Source organism: Notolepis coatsorum, assembly GCF_963971535.1.
Source record: "Notolepis coatsorum genome assembly, chromosome: 12".
NCBI lineage: Eukaryota > Metazoa > Chordata > Actinopteri > Aulopiformes > Paralepididae > Notolepis > Notolepis coatsorum.
This window is the reverse complement of record NC_140176.1, coordinates 8774914-8796192: the sequence shown is the minus strand read 5'-3', so window position 1 is coordinate 8796192 and position 21279 is coordinate 8774914. Positions and strand designations below refer to the sequence as shown.

At 39.2% G+C, this 21279-nt stretch overlaps 1 protein-coding gene across 1 annotated transcript in view; it reads left to right on the top strand.

Annotated features, from left to right (window-relative positions):
• Window positions 1-3146: 3146 nt before the first annotated feature.
• LOC311237596 (myosin-7-like) overlaps window positions 3147-21279 on the top strand; it is a gene marked incomplete at both ends in the record, with an annotated part of 46395 nt that continues 28262 nt past the window's right edge. The window contains 25 exons of the mRNA XM_084325537.1: window positions 3147-3347; window positions 8077-8220; window positions 8311-8467; window positions 8556-8583; window positions 8686-8782; window positions 8883-8975; window positions 9086-9149; window positions 9248-9346; window positions 11214-11317; window positions 11419-11557; window positions 12106-12224; window positions 14125-14274; window positions 15020-15190; window positions 16645-16954; window positions 17137-17210; window positions 17318-17523; window positions 17613-17736; window positions 17863-17999; window positions 18075-18330; window positions 18422-18664; window positions 18767-18943; window positions 20209-20354; window positions 20435-20525; window positions 20602-20991; window positions 21133-21259. Coding sequence (XP_084181663.1) covers window positions 3147-3347; window positions 8077-8220; window positions 8311-8467; window positions 8556-8583; window positions 8686-8782; window positions 8883-8975; window positions 9086-9149; window positions 9248-9346; window positions 11214-11317; window positions 11419-11557; window positions 12106-12224; window positions 14125-14274; window positions 15020-15190; window positions 16645-16954; window positions 17137-17210; window positions 17318-17523; window positions 17613-17736; window positions 17863-17999; window positions 18075-18330; window positions 18422-18664; window positions 18767-18943; window positions 20209-20354; window positions 20435-20525; window positions 20602-20991; window positions 21133-21259 — 3847 coding nt within the window. The remainder of the gene's footprint in view (window positions 3348-8076; window positions 8221-8310; window positions 8468-8555; window positions 8584-8685; window positions 8783-8882; window positions 8976-9085; window positions 9150-9247; window positions 9347-11213; window positions 11318-11418; window positions 11558-12105; window positions 12225-14124; window positions 14275-15019; window positions 15191-16644; window positions 16955-17136; window positions 17211-17317; window positions 17524-17612; window positions 17737-17862; window positions 18000-18074; window positions 18331-18421; window positions 18665-18766; window positions 18944-20208; window positions 20355-20434; window positions 20526-20601; window positions 20992-21132; window positions 21260-21279) is intronic.

The window sequence follows — 21279 nt, the reverse complement described above, 5'->3', positions numbered from 1 at the left end:
CCCCCGTTACGTCCTGATTCTGCTATACAGGCGCACCAACCGACCTAGGAGTCGCTGTCCACAACGTCCATTCCCCACTCACCAGCTTTCCCACCCCTAACACTGCCAATTGTGTTAGTATGAACGACCAGCCAAGCTGGTAGCAACGCCGAGAGCTGGGTTCGAACCCAGCATCTCCTGCGTTAGTGGCGAGCGCCTTGCCCACTGCGCCACTTAGCCGCCCCGTGACACTAATTTCCTATAAACAGTTCTGAGCTAAATAAAATGGTTCAATGACTTTATCTAAATCCAATCAATATTCCTAATGCTGTTTCAATGTAAGGTTATAAAAATAAACATTATAAACATTCTCACTAAGTATAATACAATAACCTAAATATACAGCTAAACCCCATTGTATTCTGAAATGTAGACTTTAGCAGTGTAGGCAACTAAGCCAATAGAAATAAGGTATAACTTATGAGTGCTTTGGCTCCTATAGCAATATTTACAAAAACTAAACTAAAACTAGTAATTTCCTATACAAACATGTTTCCTACTATTTATGCATAATAATCATTCTGATAATGCTGGTCGGAGCTGTTCCCACACGAGGGAACATTTATGCGTATCCGTGCGCATGCGGGAGCGTGCATGCATGTGACGTCATTAAAACAGAGTACAACCACTTCTGAAATTACCACTGCACCCCTGTTCACAACAGAAAAAAGACAGGCATAAAATGAGCACATAAAGTGACAGTATTTCTTGTTTGATACCCACACAGTTTAATACCTGACAGTTTGGCTCCTATAGCAATATTTACAAAACAGTACAATCAACAGCGGAGTGTATTAAAAGGCTATGGTGAAGAGGTACGTTTTTAGCTTCTTTTTTAAATTGATTTATTAAGAGATCTAGCTTCTCTAATGTCCACAGGTAGTGTGTTCCATAACTTTGGTGCATAGTTTGCCAAGGCTGCATCCCCGATTATCTTTAGGCTGTGGTTTGGAACCTTCAATTAGATAGACACTGACAGGTATAGGTTAATGCGTGTCCATTGGTTTAAAACAGCAGACTAGTCCCCATCACACATAGGAAGGATCATGAATCACCATAAATTGTGTTGACCAAAAAAATAACACAAGCCAGCTGAGAATGAGACCCTTGACGGGGCACTTAGTGTGGAGAGAATGGTACGCTCAATGGCGGTACAGTACATGACTATGGACCCTCAAGGTTAGCAGAACCCTATATGGTGTGAAAAGTCAAAAGGGCTTGAACGTTCCTTGATGAGGTCTTCAGGGGGTGGTCTGTTAAATTAACACTTGAAATAAGGATCTATAAAGTCAACATCTCAACCTTAACAATGTCAAACCACAACGAAGCCACTGCGATTACCATGCATGCCTGAGGAACGTGGCTGTGTTCCATACAACATATAGTATCTCCAGTATGTAAGACCTTTCAGAGCTGTCAGCACGAGTGGTCCTTCAGAAAACACAAAGGGTGAGGTTCAAACCTCCAACTGCACGGAGGGCCTCACAGTCGGCAGAAGGAATCCAAGAGATATTTGACAAGTTTATCTTTATCCTCAAGGATAAAAAAAAGACGGAAACAATGCAATGGTATGTACTGTAGACGAAAGCACAATACATCATTCACTGTGATAGTGAGGTACGTAGGTAACTAACAGGCGGCACATGTTCCTTTAAGATAACAGCTGCTGCGGTGGTTTACTGGATGAGAACTCAAAACTTGAATCTGAACTTGAAATATGATTGAGGTTCCTATACAGACACTCAAACATTACAACAAAGTATCCAGTTATATTGTATACGTTTTTCCTTGTGACAATATAGAAGAATTTTTACACTATAATTAATTCAGAAATGTTGACACTATAATTAATTCAGAAATGTGTATGTTTTTTTTTAATCTGTACCCAACATATGTTTGTTAATAACGAACAAAAAACGAATTATAATATATTCTTTTCAATTATCTGCAGTATAATTATTAATCAGAAATCACTGTCTTTCTTTCCTATTGCATTAGAAGGAGATGGTTGAAATTGATGCATGTCCTGACCTAAGACGACCTCGTGCAAATCAAGGTGAGAATCCAATGGTTGAGTGTTAGAAGTGTCATGTTGTTCACACCTATACAGTAGCTCCAGAAATACAGATCATCTATTTTCCCCTCCTGGCATTTCCTTGTAGGGCTGCCGCATGTCAGAGAGCTGCCTATGGGACGTATATAAAGAGGGATAGGGAGGAGAGAGGGATGGAGACCTGGGGAGAACAACTGCAGGTAATCACTGATGTGTTTTGTTGGTGAAAGTGAAAAATTACACTGGATTATATCTGGTTAATCGTTTTGTGGTATTGACTCTGTTATTTATCTTGAAGAAAGTCCACAGAAACCACCCCGCGTCAAAGGGAGGACAAGTAAACTGGTAAGAATCTTAATCTTGTTTTTCAACCAAAATTTATATTTGAATGAACTTAATAAAAAATTGACAGAGAAAGCCGGAGACATTCACATTTTGGCTTTTACAAAGTACATAACTCATTTGCTTTGCAGTCTCAATTGGTGAAATTTTGAGTTTGAGTTTTTAGAGTTTGTGTTTAGGCATTTATTCTATTATTTTTGAGTGACTGTTCATACATTACAAACTGCGAGGAGATGTACTGTAATGAAATTATCCAAAAGGAAGCAGAGGACATAATGGTTACTGTCATGATTGAATTAACAGGGATCAGTATTTATACAATATTTAGAGGGAGGTTAGTAGTACCCTAGGCAGATTATCCGAATTATCCAAGTAAGTGCATTAGTGATGCAATCATTTGAATTGACAGCTTATGTGCAAAATAAATCAGCATTGTTTTTTGGTGAAGTGCCCCTTTAATAGACAAGCTCCCCATTTTGACGTTTAGATTCTGGGAATTATCCATATCTTTGGATCATATCTTTCAATTAAATCTCTACAACCGCAGCAATGGGAGATGCTACAATGGAGGAGGAGTTCATGAGATGTTTCCTTAAAAAGAAAAAAATAATCCACGAACAAAAACTACTGCCATTCAATGCATTTGTAGTTTTGGAACTTCCCCATTTTGTTGATTTGATTTAAATGGTCCTGATCCTTTACAGATTTCAGAATGGGTGACGCTGTCATGGCAGAGTTCGGGGCCGCAGCTTCCTATCTGCGAAAGTCAGACATGGAGCGTCTGGAGGCCCAGACTCGCCCCTTTGACATGAAAAGGGAGTGCTTTATAGCTTACCCAGACGTGGAGTACGTCAAGGCCAGAGTCCAAAGCAGAGACGGGGACCAAGTCACCGTTATGACATACGACGAAAAGGTATGTTTAGAATACTGTTTAAAGACCAGTGTATATGCACAAAAAAGTATTTGCTGAACCAGGACACTTGATAAGGTTCCTGCACTTCTGTGTTTTACTTCACATGGTTGACGATGTTTCTGCCCATCAGTGCTGCTGACCCTTTTTTAGCAAAACCTTTTATTATTATATATATATATAAAAAAAAGAAAAAGTCCTTTATTAATCCAGGGAAGATTTGCTGCAATTCATATAAGTAATTTCAATGCATTTGTAACATTCTAATTCCAACCCTCGTAATTTTAAATGACAGCCTAGGGTACAACCACCTTGTGATTCAAATGGTTTGCGTTTTAAGCTAACATTAAAAAATAAAGACATTTGAAAATGTGTCAACCTAGGGCGGCTACGTGGTGCAGTGGGCAAGGCGCTCACCACGAATGCTGGAGACGCTGGGTTCGCCTGTTCGAGCCCAGCGCTCCACATTGCTTTCAGTTTAGCTGGTCGTCCGTACTAATACACATTGGCAGTATTAGGGGGTGGGAAACTGATGGGTGGGGATCGGTTGTGGACAGCGACTCCTACAGGTCGGTTGGTGCGCCTGCGCAGTAGAATCAGGAAGCGATAGGGGGGGGCGCCCCTCCAAAGCGCAGACCCCTGACGCTGAAAGATCGCGCAGCGCAGGTGAAAAGATGCGACTGCTGTTACCTCGAGTATCGGAGGGGACTCGTGCTATGTATTACTTAGTCCACATTGCAGCCGGCTTGTGGGAGGCAAGAAACAGCGTTCGAGACAGGGGAGGGTTGATTTGGACGATACGAAATTGGGATGGGAGAAAAATATAAAATGGGAGAAAAAGTGGATAAAAAAAAATGTGTCAACCTCATTCAACCGAGACTCTTCAGTTAATGGAATTTTCGAACACACTCTATACTGTAAACTGAAACTTTAATCCTTTATTCATGTTTACAATGCTGGTAACATTTTAATGGAAAGAAAAACACATCTTGCTTAAAATACACTACTCTAGTATGTATTATACATTCTTATCTTGATAGCCTTTAATATTTCTGGATATTTTTGGCATCTTTTTCTATAGACATTGGGACAAAATGGTAGTGATGTTGTGCTTATGAATCATTGCCATAGTCTTTCATTGTAACTGAAACATTCTAAATCTGTCAAGGCACATGACACTGGATCATCACGCCAAAACCACTGTTAACATATTTGAAATCACAAGTCTTCAACTCAGAAGACCTCAGCATACTAACAATAAGAACAGCTGTTTGCCTGGGGACCAGCTGTATCATAACCCCAGATAATAATAATAATAATAATAATAATAATAATAATAATAATAATAATAATAATATTAACACTTTGGCTGCCATGGGTTAAATTCATTATCAACCGTAGGTTGCCGGCTCTATTTGTCTATAGAGAAAGTCCCCTTCTTTGCAGGGCTATAACTTTTTAAATTCTATTGCTACATTGCCATTATTAGGGCCCATTCAAAGTCCTATATGTATTGTTCATTGTGTAGCAACGTTAAACTTTTTCATTCACATATTCATAGTAAAGTATGGTCTAATGCAGGGGTGGCCAACCCGCGGCTCGCGAGCCGCATGCGGCTCTTTGCCCGTCAATGTGCGGCTCTTCCATTTTTTTTTTTTTTTTTACTTTTTTTTTTTTTTTTTTTTTATGTCACTCATTCCATAAGGACGTAGAATAAACATTTAATTTTTTTTTAAATGGTCCATTTGCATGTTCTTGGTATCTGAATCTAGGGACATATATGGATCAGTGTCAGAAATAGTGTGTCTGTTACTAGGCTTGAGTAAATTGTAATGAACCAAAGGAGAATATCAATTCTATTTAAAAAAAAAATTATCTTTGACTGTAAATAACACCATGCTAAAATTGACCAGACCTGAAAAATATAAGCAAAAGAATAAAGGGAAGATGATTAAACAGAAGGTTTTGTAGATACAGTACTGAATTCTGCCATCTTTTTTATAATGTAAATTTCTCCACCATTTTTCATCATATTGCAACACCGTTTTTTGCAAGACGTTCACAGAAAGGTAGAGAAACTAACTGCGTTCTGTTTTATGGCAATAACGTTCAGGTTTGTGGGAGATAATCCCAAAAAATAAGAGAAATTAAAAAGTTAATCCAGAAGTCAGATGATTGACAGGGGCTGGTGTGAGCTGGGTAGGGTAGTTTTTCGAAATTTGAAAGCCCTGAGTCTCTTCCTTCAAAAGACTACACTCACTTTTGGCTGTGCCACTTCCTCCTGTCAATATGCGCCGGTTTCCGACTCAATGCCCTGAGATTTCTATAATCTTATATTTCACTAATAACAGTTAAAATAATTGGTAAACAAACATAATGCTGAAAATATACACTTTTACTGTATATCTCGGGCTTAAGAGGTTAACCCTGTGAGGCCCAAATTAAAAAGAAATTAGCAACTTCAGAGGCCAGAGGGTGGGACATATAAACACATTTATTATCAAATAGCATTGTGAGGCTGAACAACAGGACCAATTGACTATACATGTGCTTAAATGGGAACTATCTTATAAATGGCTTTTTTCAGTGTTTACCATTGTTTCTTAGCTATGTGGACTTATATTAATAGGATATATGTCTCTAATTCTCATATTGGCGAATTCTTCCAATTCTCCTCTCACAATATTCACCCTCACTGAACTGAGTCATCTGAAAATGTGCATATCTGTGATGTCAGAGATTTCTCAGCTGCATAATAATGTGGCAGTTGATGTGGCAGTTGGCACCAGGCCACACAGTGGTTGGAGCCCAGCCTCAAAACGGCTTAAGATCTTGAGGTAGAAAAATGCGGTTTTTAGTACTTGATTAGAAATACAAAACAATGCATTTTTTTTGAAAAAAACCTAGGTGTTCCATAGACTCACAGGAATTGTGTAAAAGTGCCCAAATAGTGAAAGAAATAGTAAAATAGTTCCCCTTTAACATTTTTTAAATAAACATTATTTTTTTAAATGGCTAAAAGTGATTTTGTTATTTTGCAACCGTGGGTCTCACAGGGTACTTTTAACCCTGTGAGGCCCAAATAAAAAAGACATTAGCAACTTCAGAGGCCAGAGGGTGAGACCTATAAACACATGAAGGGTGCCGTGACTGAAAAAAAAGGTTGAGAAATGCTGGTATATGGTGTGGCTCTTTGTGGTACCACAGTCATTTTTTTGTGGCTCTTAGTCTCTGACTGGTTGGCCACCCCTGGTCTAATGTATAAGTATGTTTTCATCTCTTTCTGCAGCTTTCTCCAGAACGTGATCTATAGCCCCAAATACATTATATTGATGATGCAATACAGTTTTATGGCAATCAGCGCGATATAAAAAATTCCAACTAGACGTACTTCTAGAAGTTACTACACGTCATCTGATGTTGACCGGATGGGCTAGGGGGCGTTTATAATTCCGTGGGCAGCGTTATACCAATCATCTAATGTGGGTCAAATGTTGATAATAGCAGTTAGTATCGAAGACGGTAACTTTACACGCTAAAACTCACCCCAGTCTCCGCGCGCCGTTGGGCGATCATCGTAGAGTAGAAATTTTATCATTATGGGATGTAGATTTACCCGGTCCATCTCCAGCTTGTATAATGGTATATATGTCCAAATCATGTTGTTTATCGAGTTATTGGCAATCGATCGCTATGTAGTGTGACGAGCCAGAGTCCCGGGACATGTACCGAGTGCCCGGAAGTAATACGGCCGTCCAGCACAACCTCTACGGCACTTCCTGTTAAGCGATTGCGCCGATCGGCCACCAGATGGCGGTCCTGAACCGCCAGAGAGCTCAGTGGGTCCTCCTGGTGGATCTCAGGCCAGCGGAGGGGACATATGAATCCGATCCCAGATTTTTGAAATATTGATATTAAAGACGCTGTAAAGCGTCTTCGGCAACTTGAGCATGGCCGGGAATGACGTGTTTAAGCATTTCCCGGCACCCAAAGTGTTAATAACTTAATTTTATATAATTTTTTGCCTTTCAAGAGACCCAGGGTCGCTTTACATAGGGGGGGGGGGGGATAACAAAGTAACAGACAGTGGACAGACACAACATATACATTAGATTAGGGGTTAAAGGCCAAGTTGAAGAGGTGGGTTTTGAGCAGTTTTTTGAATGAGTCCAGAGTTGGGGTGTTGCGGAGTTCTGCGGGGAGGGAGTTCCAGAGGGTGGGAGCTGCCACACTGAAAGCTCTGTCCCCGAAGGTCCGCAGTCTGGTTCAGGGGATGGAGAGCTGACCAGTGTCCGTGGATCGTAGGGACCGTGACTGAGTGTAGGGGTGGAGGAGGTCAGTGAGGTACTGAGGTGTCAGAGCGTGAAGGATTTGTAGGTGAGCAGGAGGGTTTTGTAGGTGATGCGGGATTTGATGGGGAGCCAGTGGATGTGGTTGAGGGTGGGGGTGATGTGCTGCCAGGGTTTGGTCCGGGTTAGATGATATCTGTTAAGAGATTATTCAATACATCCGGTGTTGGTACATTTCCAAGGTGTTTGATGGAATAAACAGGCAAGGAAGGATTTGGGAGAATGTACTTATATTTATATAACTGAATAATGTTATAATATTAAATAATATTATAGCAGTAATAAACTCGGCAACCACATGTCTGTGCTGTAACTAATTCATATAATCTATTAAACATGTTGAATCTTGATGAGACAAACATTTCTGTCCCTTCAATCATCAGGAAGTGACTGTCAAGGAAGTTGACTGCCACCCCCAGAACCCGCCAAAGTATGATAAAATTGAAGACATGGCGATGTTCACCTTCCTCCATGAGCCTGCTGTGCTGTTTAACCTCAAAGAGCGTTACGCAGCCTGGATGATCTATGTGAGTTAAGATCTGAAGCAACCTCAACTTAACCAAGCAGTCATTAAAATGAATAAAACTAGTCAGCAAGTTCTCCCTTTTCCTCCCCAGACCTACTCAGGGCTGTTCTGTGTGACTGTCAACCCCTACAAGTGGCTACCAGTGTACGATCAGTCAGTGGTCAATGCCTACAGAGGCAAGAAGAGGACTGAAGCTCCTCCTCACATCTTCTCCATCTCTGACAATGCCTACCAGTACATGTTGTCAGGTAAGCTTTCTTTTTTCTTTTTTTTTTTACATTACATTACCAATACTGTACGCTATCTAAAATGAGTTTTACTGATTCCTTTCAACAGACAGAGAAAACCAGTCTGTCCTGATCACGTAAGTCTAATTACCTTAACATGAATCCACAAACTGCCATTTAATTTCAACACATACTTTTTCTGAGATGTAAATATTATTATATGTAATATTTCTAATTAGTGGAGAATCTGGTGCTGGAAAGACTGTAAACACCAAGAGAGTCATCCAGTACCTTGCCAGCATTGCAGCTGCTGGCAAGAAGGGCGCTGTCGAAAAGGTAGGGGCAATAGCCATGCAAAGAAAGATAGTGTATTATTTACCCTTTTGATCAGAAATAAAGTGAATATGTACAACACACCATGTATGTTTATTTCTAGGTTTCACTGGAGGATCAAATCATCCAGGCCAACCCTGCTCTGGAGGCTTTTGGTAATGCCAAGACCATCAGGAATGACAACTCCTCCAGATTTGTAAGTACATTGATGTAGTGTACATTGATCAAGCCTGTGAAAAGATCTTCATACAGTATATACATATATCAACAATCTATATAAATAATCATGTTTGCAATTGTCTACAGGGTAAATTTATCCGAATCCATTTTGGAGTCAGCGGAAAGCTGGCATCTGCTGACGTTGAAACTTGTACGTTAAGAATGCATTTAACAGACTATCAAATATACCCTAAGTTTTAGACTAGAAGGAGTTGTGACTGTAATATGCACTTATTTTATTCTGGTTAGATCTTCTGGAGAAGTCCCGTGTCACTTATCAGCTGAAGGCTGAGAGAGACTACCACATTTTCTACCAGATCCTGTCTCAAAAGAAACCAGAACTGTTGGGTTAGTATTAAGGCTCTAGATTGTGCAATGATAAATTAACACAGTAAATAGCGCCACCAGAAGCAATCATTTTACAAACGATACGGTAGTCTATGTCTTAAAGCAATTTACTATTTCTAAGCCATCTAAACTCTTACAGCTCAATTAACTAAAAACTAAAACTAACAAAAGAAAACATACTAGGGCTGACCCCTATTAGTAGAAGAGTCGACTAATCGATCTAAATGAGCCGTAGTCGGCTGCCAACCTCTTAGTCGAATGCAAAATATATAATAATAATAATAATAATAATAATAATAATAATAATAATAATAATAATAATAATAATAATAATTATTATTATTATTATTATTATTATTATTATTATTATTATTATTATTTTTTATCATTCTTTCCAAAAGAAAAGAGGCCTAGAAGCATGGCTAACGCTAATGGCACGCATACCAGAGGCCTGCCTAAGAAAACAGGCACAGAGGCACTGAAAGAGGATTTCACCCATCTAATGAACACACTAGACTAGACAAATATCAAGATGTATCCATCAGTGGACCAATTGCATGCTTTCGCAGAGAACAAGAAGCCTTCAGTCGACTCCCTCAGACATTAAGCACCCCCACAGCCCAAATGGAACGATAACAAATAAAAAAAAGAATTATACTTTTTTTTATTTATTTTTTATTTAATTTTTTTCATAGTCGACTAATAGTCGACTATCGGCTAATTTTGGCGACTACAAGTCGACTATACAAATCCTTAGTCGGGGACAGCCATAAAACGTACATTATTGAATTCTGAAAATATATCATAATTATTATAGGGATGTTCGATATTGGCTTTTTTACCGATACCGATATACCAATATTGTCCAACTCTTAATTTCCGATACCGATATCAACCGATACCGATATATGCAGGGTTTCCCCCCCAAACAACTGAAACATTTCAGGTAATTAACATTACATATCTCTTGTCGTGTAATTAACGCAACATTATGCATACCTTTGACAATAAATAAAATCAGAATTTGTTCTTACTTGCTTGCCTGGGTAAATAAAGGTTTAAAAAAAAAAAAATTAAACCGATACCGATAATTTCCTATATCACATTTTAATGCCAATATCGGCCGATAATATCGGTAGGCCGATAATATCGGACATCCCTAATTATAATCATAGTATTTGAGAATGGTCACAAACTAACTGTTGCTTACTTGCACTAGACGAATGCACTCAGTAGAGTGCAGATATCTGCCAAGGTTTAAAATGTTTGGGCTATAAACTCTGTATATAATATGTATAAAGATGTTGGTTCCTGGGTGCCACACACAAGTGTTATGAGAATCAGGTGAATAGCCCAGGAGAAGTAGGGGGAAATATATTTTCAAAATTATCAATAAAAGGGTAGAAAAAATGAAATAGGATTTCCTATTGGAAAAGGTAAATGTGTTATCCATGGGGAACTGCATTTACGGGTATTGTGACTATGTAACAGGTCAGGGGATACACTCATTTTAAAATAGAAAGTGTCCTGATGATGACACTACAAGAAAATCAATAGGTGTCTTCCTCTCAGGTTCATGAATCTTCACAGCAAATTGTATGGCAATCTGGCCATTGCTCTTCAAGTCTTGTTCACAAACAAAAATATTAACAGATACACACAGGGGTGAAAATACCCTCCTAAGCAGAGGTAATGAACAGACAAGGTCCAATAAACTAATGAGTTACAATGTTAGTTATTTCTATACTAAATGCTACAATAAAACATAAATGTATATTACAATTGTCTCAATATATATTAAAAAAAAAGTAAATGTTAGAAAAAAAGAACAAAAAAATAATGAAACAAACATCTAATGTGTTTACAGATATGCTGCTTATTACCAACAACCCATACGACTACCAGTTCATCTCTCAAGGACAGACAACTGTTGCTTCCATTGATGATTCTGATGAGCTAGTTCTCACTGATGTAAGTTAAACAATAAGTAATAAGTAAATAAATAAAAAATAATGTGCCTTAGTTTGATCATGTCTTAACTATTCCTCTGATCACGTTACTTTGTGTTTCAGGAGGCCTTTGATGTACTGGGCTTCACCCAAGAGGAGAAGAACGGCATCTACAAGCTGACTGGTGCCATCATGCACTATGGCAACATGAAGTTCAAACAGAAGCAAAGAGAGGAGCAGGCAGAAGCTGATGGAACTGAAGGTATGTGTTGAGAGAAAAGTTAACCTCATCTTAACTTCAAATTATGGGCTTGGAGAGGGCTGTAGGCGGGTTTTGGTCAAAATACTTTTAATACGATATTTGTGAAAAATGTTTGCTCAGAATATCACTTGCATCCTTCTGCTCCACCCACTCCAAGCAGGTCCTTGCTACACTCTATAAATACAGTAGAACTCTTATTTTGAAAATAGCTCCAGCAATTTGGGTGAGAGGGAACATGAAAAATACTTTTTTTAGAGCCACACTAAGGGAGGGGATGTTGCAATTTCATACACCCCCAACAAGAATGCACTGAAGCTGGTGATGTTGGGAGACCTGTGCTGCAATGCTAAGTTAGTTTTGGCTTTAGCCCCGCTTTATCAAAGAGAGAACTTGGTAAGACTTAATTCAAGGTGAGCAGCCTGTGTCAACCACAAACAAAGCTAGACGTAATCTTTTAATAACCGATAGCCATGGGAGCTGGATGGATCATCAATGTTGAGAAGTCTATATGCTGCAAGCACATGCACAACTAAACACTGCCTTTTCAGATCTTGACAAAGCTGCATACCTCATGGGCCTCAACTCTGCTGACTTTATCAAGGCTCTGTGCCACCCAAGGGTCAAAGTAGGAAATGAGTGGGTGACCAAAGGTCAGAGTGTTGATCAGGTAAGATAGTGACAATCAGTCACACAGTCAATATATAATATACAGTATACACACAGTATTAGCTAATATCCCGGTTAAAGAATTACGTTTTTGAAATGGGTTCCATGTCATTCTCACCTCGATATGAGTTCGTATCAAACTGTTACTTTTCCATAGAAATAGCTGGAAGCCATTCTGTGTCGAATGGCTAATCACATCGTCATACTTTCAGTGTATCTGAAAATGTACTTTAAACACCTTGAAACTCTACAAATCTGATGAAAATTACATGCTAACCTGTGGTTCTACACTGATGACTTTTAAAGTGTCTTCATCACTCAATAAAACATTCTCAAAGGCAGCCACTCCAGATACTCTGGACCTTTGGGCACCAAATGGCTACTAAATATCATTCTTTACAGTGGAAAGTATGTTAAACAAAGGACTGATATATGAACTCATATCAATGGTATATCAATGGCATAAACAAGTGGTGGAGTTATCCTATATATATATTAGGGATGTCCGATATTATCGGCCTACCGATATTATCGGGCGATATTGGCATACAAATTTGATATCGGAAAATATCGGTATCGGTTTTCAAAAAAAAAAATATATTTTTTACATTTATTTAACCTTTATTTACCCAGGCAAGCAAGTAAGAACAAATTATTATTTTATTTATTGTCAAAGTATGCATAATGTTGTGTTAATTACACAACAAGAGATATGTAATGTTAATGACCTGAAATTATTCCGTTTTTGGGGGGGGGGGGGGGGGGGGGGTTGGGAACCCTGCATATAACGGTATCGGTTGATATCGGTGTATCGGAAATTAACACATCCTGCGCCAATACCGTTGTACGACGTGTTTCAAGTTCATGCGAATTCTGCCAATCCACGGCGTACGACGTTATTGAGATCATATTTCATATTTTCGCCATGTTATTCATATATCCCTCACGGAGCCTGGTCTGGTGCAGTGGGACTCGGCACAACTCTGCAACGCTTCAATACTGCCCCCTGGTGGATGATCGGCGAGTTGCCAAACCGGAAATGGCCGGTTGGATCTCGGTGCGTCTCCGAAATGCGTCCGGCCACTCGCATATCGTTGCGGGACTCTAGCCACACACCGTGGATATGGATCGCTGCCATGACTCAATAATCTACATGATTTGGGCGTGTATTATTATTATACAAACCGGAAATGGATCGACTCGATCCCCATCAAATAACTGGGATCTTTTTGCTCCAGTCTCATCGCCCAACGGTAAGAGGACGTTGACGTTACTTTCAGCCTGTTTGTTTATTATTATCCATGCAAACTGCTCTGATCTATATATCACCCATACTACATAAAGCATTTAACGACGATCACGGAATTATAAACGACCCCCCCCCTCCGTTCATCCGCGCATGATCAGTCATAACGTTTAGGATCATGTACAGTTAAAAAAAATTATATTTGATAATCTATATATGCGTTTATGCCAGATATCTCACGTTCTAGGAATTACTGCAGAAAACGATAAAAACATTTATATTTATTTATATTCTAGACGTATTTTCGTATGAATGTATGCATGAAAAAGTAAAAAGTTCCTACATCCTGAACGATAGATAATCGATGTTGAATGGGCCATAGTAATGTCAATTTAGCAATACAATTTAAAAAGTTATAGCCCTGCAAAGAAGGTGAACATCTCCATAGACTTACAGTACTGGCAGAGAATGGTATAAGATGCTGAAAGTGCGTGGCAGGGAATGTGTTAAGAGTTGGACAATATCGGTATAGGTAAAAAAAGCCAATATCGAGCATCCCTAATATATATATATATATATATATATATATATATATATATATATATATATATATATATATATATATAAATATATCATTCTTACTCTATTCTTTTAGGTAAACTATGCTGTTGGTGCACTGTCCAAGTCAGTGTACGAGAAGATGTTCAATTGGATGGTCGTCAGAATCAACCAATCTCTGGAGACCAAGCAACCTCGCCAGTTCTACATTGGTGTACTGGACATTGCTGGTTTTGAGATCTTTGATGTGAGTACCTAAAGTACAAGTACAGCTTCACGTAAAGAACCAGGACAATGAAAATCATGTTTTTCAATATCGTTGCATTGTTTAACAGAAGGCATGTCATTGTAAAGTTACCCAAAATGGCATAGTGTGTATTGTTGAAATATGACTAAATCCCCTTGAGAAACTATCCTCCTGGTTGTCATCATAATCAAACCATATTCCAACAGCTCAATAGACTGAACAATTTATTATTGAGCTGTCGGAATAATGGGCCATCGGGCTTATGGGCAGTCCGCTCTCCCATAGCAACTGATCACACTGACCCCATGAATTTGTATCGGCTTCCTGTATTATGAATGATACTAACTTCACATCTCCCCTTCAACATACTAAGAGTTGGCTGTGCTCAGAGACAACTCCAACTATACATCAGAAGCTGCATTTAGTTATCTTTCTTTTTTTTCTTCTTCTGACATTAACATACCACAATACGCTTTTTCTGACTGAATTAACATCACTGTATTGGTCTTTAACAGAAAATAACTGAACCTCCTTAAAAATAAAATGTTTTATTAAAATGTTGTAGTAAAGTCAAATGTTATCTTATTATGAATTAATCACACTAGTGAATATCCTAAAATAACAATTATTGTGTGAGTAAAAATGTAGACTAGACATCCACAAAGGAACGCCATACAGTAGAATTGTGCCACAATACAAATGTGTCTGCAGAAAGGGGTAAAATATAAATGGGTCTCTTTTACAGTTCAACACCTTTGAGCAACTGTGCATCAACTTCACTAATGAGAGGTTGCAGCAGTTCTTCAACCACCACATGTTTGTGCTGGAACAAGAGGAGTACAAGAAAGAAGGAATTGTGTGGGAGTTCATTGACTTCGGCATGGACTTGGCAGCCTGCATTGAACTCATTGAGAAGGTTGGTATCTATTCGTTTACAAGTCCTTTACACCAGCGTTTTTTTTTTTTATTATTCTTTTTGGATTACAGAAAACTATCTGTTGCAGCTGCACTGTTTTCCATGAAAATACCATATTTGGATAAGTTTGACCATTTCTCAAAATCTGAAAATCATTATTTAATAAAACACAGAAACAGTCTGTGTGAAGCTGGCTTTTCATCCATGACAGCTCTGAAAACAAAATATAGGGCCAAGTTGAGCCTTGAGGATGACATGCGTTGTTGCCTTGTCAAAGATCTCCCCACGTATTGACCGTATTATTAGCCAGCAGCAGCAGACCTCGCATTGAGCTAGAAATGTCCACTGACTGAACAAGTGCTTATTTTCTGTATTTATTTATATTTTTTGAGAAATGGTAACTTGGTGATCCTTTTCTGTATTTAAAAAAAAATACATGATTTTCTGTTTTTGAGAAATGGTCAAACTTATCCAAATATGCTATTTGTATGGAGAACAGTGCAGCTGCAACAGATAGCACTTTAGTGATCCTTTTCTGTATTTAAAAAAAAATACATGATTTTCAGTTTGAGAAATGGTCACACTTATCCAAATATGCAATTTTTATGGAAAAGTGTGCAGCTGCAACAGATAGCACTTTAGTGATAATTTTCTGTAATTTTATTTAAAGAAATATGCTATTTGATTTACTACTACACGCAGTGTAATGTCGACAGTACTAAGCCATTTAGACCTGAAACACCTGTTAATAATGCATTATATAGGCATATACACAAAAATGTGTTTCCCGGTTTCTTAAATAAACATTATTTTGAAAGCAAGCACTTTTGTCATCATTGTAGCAAAAAATACAGGACCGGAAAAGTCTTTATCGTATGTAGGGGTGCCCTGGAATATTTTATTGAACACAGGGGTGCCTTGGCAGCAGAAAGGTTGAGAACCCCTGCTTTACACATTGGGCTCCAGAGGTCGCTGTGGGCATATGGCTGTGTGTGCCAGCACTGTAATGAATGGGGGTACATGCCGGTGTTTGCAGTGCTAAAACTATATTAAATATTATAGCTATGGATCTAATAATATAGTCGATTGTCATTGAGTTTCTTTCGATCAAGATGCAAAAAACAGAAACATTTTCATCAATACATTCCCATTTTATACCGTGTTGAATATGTGACTCTGCATGGTCTAGGCCGACTTGTGAATGAGAGTTACATTCCTCAGAAATCGCAAAAACCGTACAACCGTAGATCGTTGACGTCACTTTTAAACTTAAAATGGCGGCCTTGTCTATGATGTACTGCAAAAAGAATATTCCAATTATCTGATCGTCATTCCAAGTATTGATGTCGGTCGTGTTGCCAATTATACTCTGATCAAATGCAACTTATTGGGTGTTGTTTAAGTTATATACTTTATTGATTAGCAATTTGTTTTTAATCATTCCCTCCCACCAGCCCATGGGTATCATGTCCATCCTTGAAGAGGAGTGCATGTTCCCCAAAGCCAGTGATGATACATTCAAGGCCAAGCTGTATGACCATCATCTGGGTAAAAACCCCAACTTCCTGAGGCCCAAGATCATCAAGGGGAGACCAGAGGCTCATTTCTCCCTGGTTCACTATGCTGGCACTGTTGACTACAACATCGGCAACTGGCTTGTGAAGAACAAGGACCCTCTCAATGAGACAGTGGTTGGACTCTACCAGAAGTCAAACCTGAAGTTACTGGGTGTGCTCTATGCTGGTTTTGCTGGTGCAGAAGGAGGTAAAATACTTACTGTATACATAAACAGATCAAATCCACTGCAGATATTCAAGTTGTTATTGGTAACCAGGGTGGGAAATACATACCCTTAACACTTGGCAGACAAACAGACTCTTAACTAAAATTCAATATGGCTGGTGGATAAACATTTAGTTTCTTTCCTGTGCTGTTTTATCTATCAGAAGCTCCACCAGCTCAGGAAAAGGGTAAAAAGAAGAAGGGGGGTTCCTTCCAGACTGTGTCTGCTTTGCACAGGGTAAGTTGAGTTGACCTTTTTGGATCAGACACCAGCGTTTGAGGACATAAAGCTGCAAAGATTTGAGTGTCACATGGTATAATTCCTGAATACTGTTGCTTCCACAGGAGAACTTGAACAAACTCATGACCAACCTGAAGTCAACTCATCCCCACTTTGTGCGTTGCCTGATCCCCAATGAGACCAAGACTCCTGGGGACATGGAGAACCCCCTTGTTATGCACCAGCTGCGTTGTAACGGTGTGCTGGAGGGCATCAGGATCTGCAGAAAAGGATTCCCCAACAGGGTCCAGTACGCTGACATGAAACAAAGGTAAAGTATGAAAAAACGGAGAAAAAAAATCATGGTTTCCTCTGCTCAACATCAATTACAGTTTGATGGATATAGTATGATCTGTACAGATACCGCATCCTGAATCCCAATATTATCCCTGAGGGACAGTTCATGGACATGAAGAAAGCAGCAGAAAAACTGTTGGGCTCTCTGGATATCAACCATGATGAATATAGATTAGGACACACTAAGGTTGGTTCTGTAAATAGCTTAGATTCAAAGATATTTTGCACAGTTTATTTTTCTTTTAACTTTGAGGGAAACCTTGAGGTATTTAGCACAAAGTGAGAAGTTTGAAATGTTATCTATATGTTTTAGGTGTTCTTCAAGGCTGGCCTTCTGGGCCAGCTTGAGGAGATGAGAGACGACCGGCTGGCTCTCATCATCACTGGAATGCAAGCCCAAATGCGTGGGACGCTTGCCAGAACTGAGTTTGGGAAAATTATAGACCGCAGGTTGGTACATGATTGTTCAAACTGAGAAAAAGATTAATCTTTTACGATATCATGATATATTGATATTATTCACAGGAATTCCTTACTGATAATCCAGTGGAACGTGCGCGCCTTCATGGGGGTCAAGAATTGGCCCTGGATGAATATGTTCTTCAAGATCAAGCCTCTGCTTAAATCAGCTGAGACTGAGAAAGAGATGCAGAACATGAAGGAAGAATTTGTGAAGCTGAAAGAGGCTTTTGCCAAAACTGATGCCCGAAGGAAGGAACTGGAGGAAAAAATGGTTTCACTTCTCCAAGAGAAGAATGACCTGACACTTCTAGTCCAAACTGTGAGTTACACCAAAGTCTAATTGTGTTTAAGGTGTTTTAAGTTGTTTAACCTACATGTCTAATAATAATATCAAATTGTTTTAAAAAAAGGAACAAGACGGTCTCTCAGATGCTGAAGAGCGATGTGAGGGTCTGATCAAAAGCAAGATTCAGCTTGAAGCCAAATCTAAGGAGCTGACAGAGAGACTGGAGGATGAAGAGGAGATGAATTCAGAACTGACGTCTAAGAAGAGGAAGCTGGAGGATGAGTGCTCAGAACTCAAGAAAGACATTGATGATCTGGAGCTCACTCTGGCTAAAGTGGAGAAGGAGAAGCATGCCACTGAGAACAAGGTATAGTTACTATTCATTTGTGTTGAGCAGTTTTCAAAATGACAACAATGATTACAAACGTACTAAGCTTGCTAACACATGCACTCTACTATATTTCTTTAGGTTAAAAACCTGACTGAGGAGATGGCAGCTTTGGATGAAATCATTGCCAAGCTGACCAAGGAGAAGAAAGCTCTTCAGGAGGCTCATCAGCAAACACTGGATGACCTGCAGAGTGAGGAGGACAAAGTCAACACTCTGACCAAGGCCAAATCCAAGCTGGAACAGCAGGTTGATGATGTGAGTATCCAATTAACAGAGCACAACTCAAATTTTGGTGGGAACCAAATAACCGTACCTTGGTCCACTTGCTTGAGGCGTTCTCTGTCCATTTCCAAATTAACCCTGGAGTGATTAGTTTGTGTTGAGAATGCAGTTTGTCTAAAAGAGTAAAATATCCAAGAGATAAGCTGGTTGGGAAGTTTTTGTTGACATTTCCAAATGTGCAATTTTATAATAATCTTCCCTTTCAGGAAGTTCAAAATTTTAGACAAATTTCATGATTCTAAACAAGTCATACTAATAAACTTCAGCAAACTTAAAAAAGTAAGCAGTATTTCACAACATTTGTAAAAGCCACTTTTTTTGTACAAGTCACTTGTACGGGTGTGGTTCTTGTATAGTAAACAGATGGATATAGCAAGCTAGCATAAGGACACATAGTATAACTGTAGAATGTATAGTATAGCATTGTATAGTAGTGTACATAAGACCCAGTGCCTCATCCGTAGCTAACAGTGTATTGCACTATCGCAGGACCTTAGCATGTCTTACCATACTTTTTGTAAACTTTATGTACATACCGTAATTCCTCTAATAGTAACCGGGTCTCAATTACAAGCCGGGTCTCTATTAATGGCCGGGTGCGCTCTTGAGCTAAGCAATTATAAGCCGACCTCCTAATACAAGCCGGGTTACTAATATACTGAGCTGCACACTGAGCTGCTGAGGTAAAGTTACTTGATTTCACTTTGAAAACGTTGAAATGACCAGTGACCACCTGTAATTGCACTGTTTACTATTTCATACAGTACTTGGTTTCAATAAATGAACCCAGTACATTTTACTGGGTTCAAACTGACACAAAATGTTGATTTATTCATTATGATCCGTTTGAAAATTTGAAATATAGGCCTCCCTCTTATACAGGCCTCCTCCTAATACAAGCCTGGTACCCGCTACAGTTGAAACAAATACAAGCCGGGGTTACTATTAGAGGAATTACGGTATACCTGTTATGTCCTATTCTTATTACTTGTTTATTGCACAAACGTCTTATTCTCATCCTATTCTTATTATTGTATTATTGCACAATCGTTGCGGGCAAGGCCCCCCGCATTTCACTGTATGCTTGTATGCCATGACAAAACTCTAGCCAAAGTTGACATGACACTATTATCTTTGTTCACATAATGTTAATTTGGATAAAAATATTATTTCCAATAAATGGTTGATCTGCATGATCACATGGCTTTGTTTGTTTTTATTATTATTATTCCTACTAGCTTGAAGGATCTCTGGAACAAGAGAAGAAGATAAGGATGGACCTTGAAAGAACCAAGAGAAAGTTGGAAGGAGACTTGAAGTTGACCCAGGAGAGCCTAATGGACCTGGAGAATGACAAGCAGCAAAGTGAGGAAAGGCTGAAGAAGTAAGCACCACCCCTAAACTACATTACGGTATCTGATAGTATGTCCTGATATGAAGACCTAAACATTGTATTTTTAACAGGAAAGATTTTGAGATCGGCCAACTCAACAGCAAGATAGAGGATGAACAGGCTATGAGTGCTCAGCTCCAGAAGAAACTGAAGGAGCTTCAGGTAATTTCAGATATATAATGAACTGTTGTTTGGTGTAAAAACAAATCAAATGGAAACTGGACAATCATATTTTCAGGCCCGCATTGAGGAGCTTGAGGAAGAGCTTGAGGCTGAGAGAGCTGCCAGAGCCAAGGTTGAGAAACAGAGGGCAGACTTGGCCAGAGAGCTGGAGGAGATCAGTGAGAGGCTGGAGGAGGCTGGTGGAGCCACTGCTGCCCAGATTGAGATGAACAAGAAAAGAGAGGCTGAGTTCCAGAAAGTGCGCAGAGACCTTGAAGAGGCCACTCTGCAGCATGAGGCCACTGCTGCTACTCTGAGGAAGAAGAATGCAGACAGTGTGTCTGACCTGGGAGAGCAGATTGACAACCTGCAGAGAGTCAAGCAGAAGTTGGAGAAAGAGAAGAGTGAGCTCAGACTGGAGCTTGATGATGTGGTCGCCAACATGGAGCAGATCGTCAAGGCCAAGGTGAGTGGAAGCAAATAGGCCTAAGAACGATTGATCTATTTTGTCCTGTATGGCTAAACAATATTGTCAGTTTCAAGACAAGGAGTAAATGTATCAATCAAGGGAGAAAAAAGTTAAATGGCTTTTCAAATAAATTTTCAGACAAACCTGGAAAAAATGTGCCGTAGCTTTGAAGACCAGATGACTGAATACAGGACAAAATCTGAGGAGGGCCAGCGTTCCATCAATGACTTCACCATGCAGAAAGCTAAGCTTCTGACTGAGAATGGTATGAAAACACGATCACAA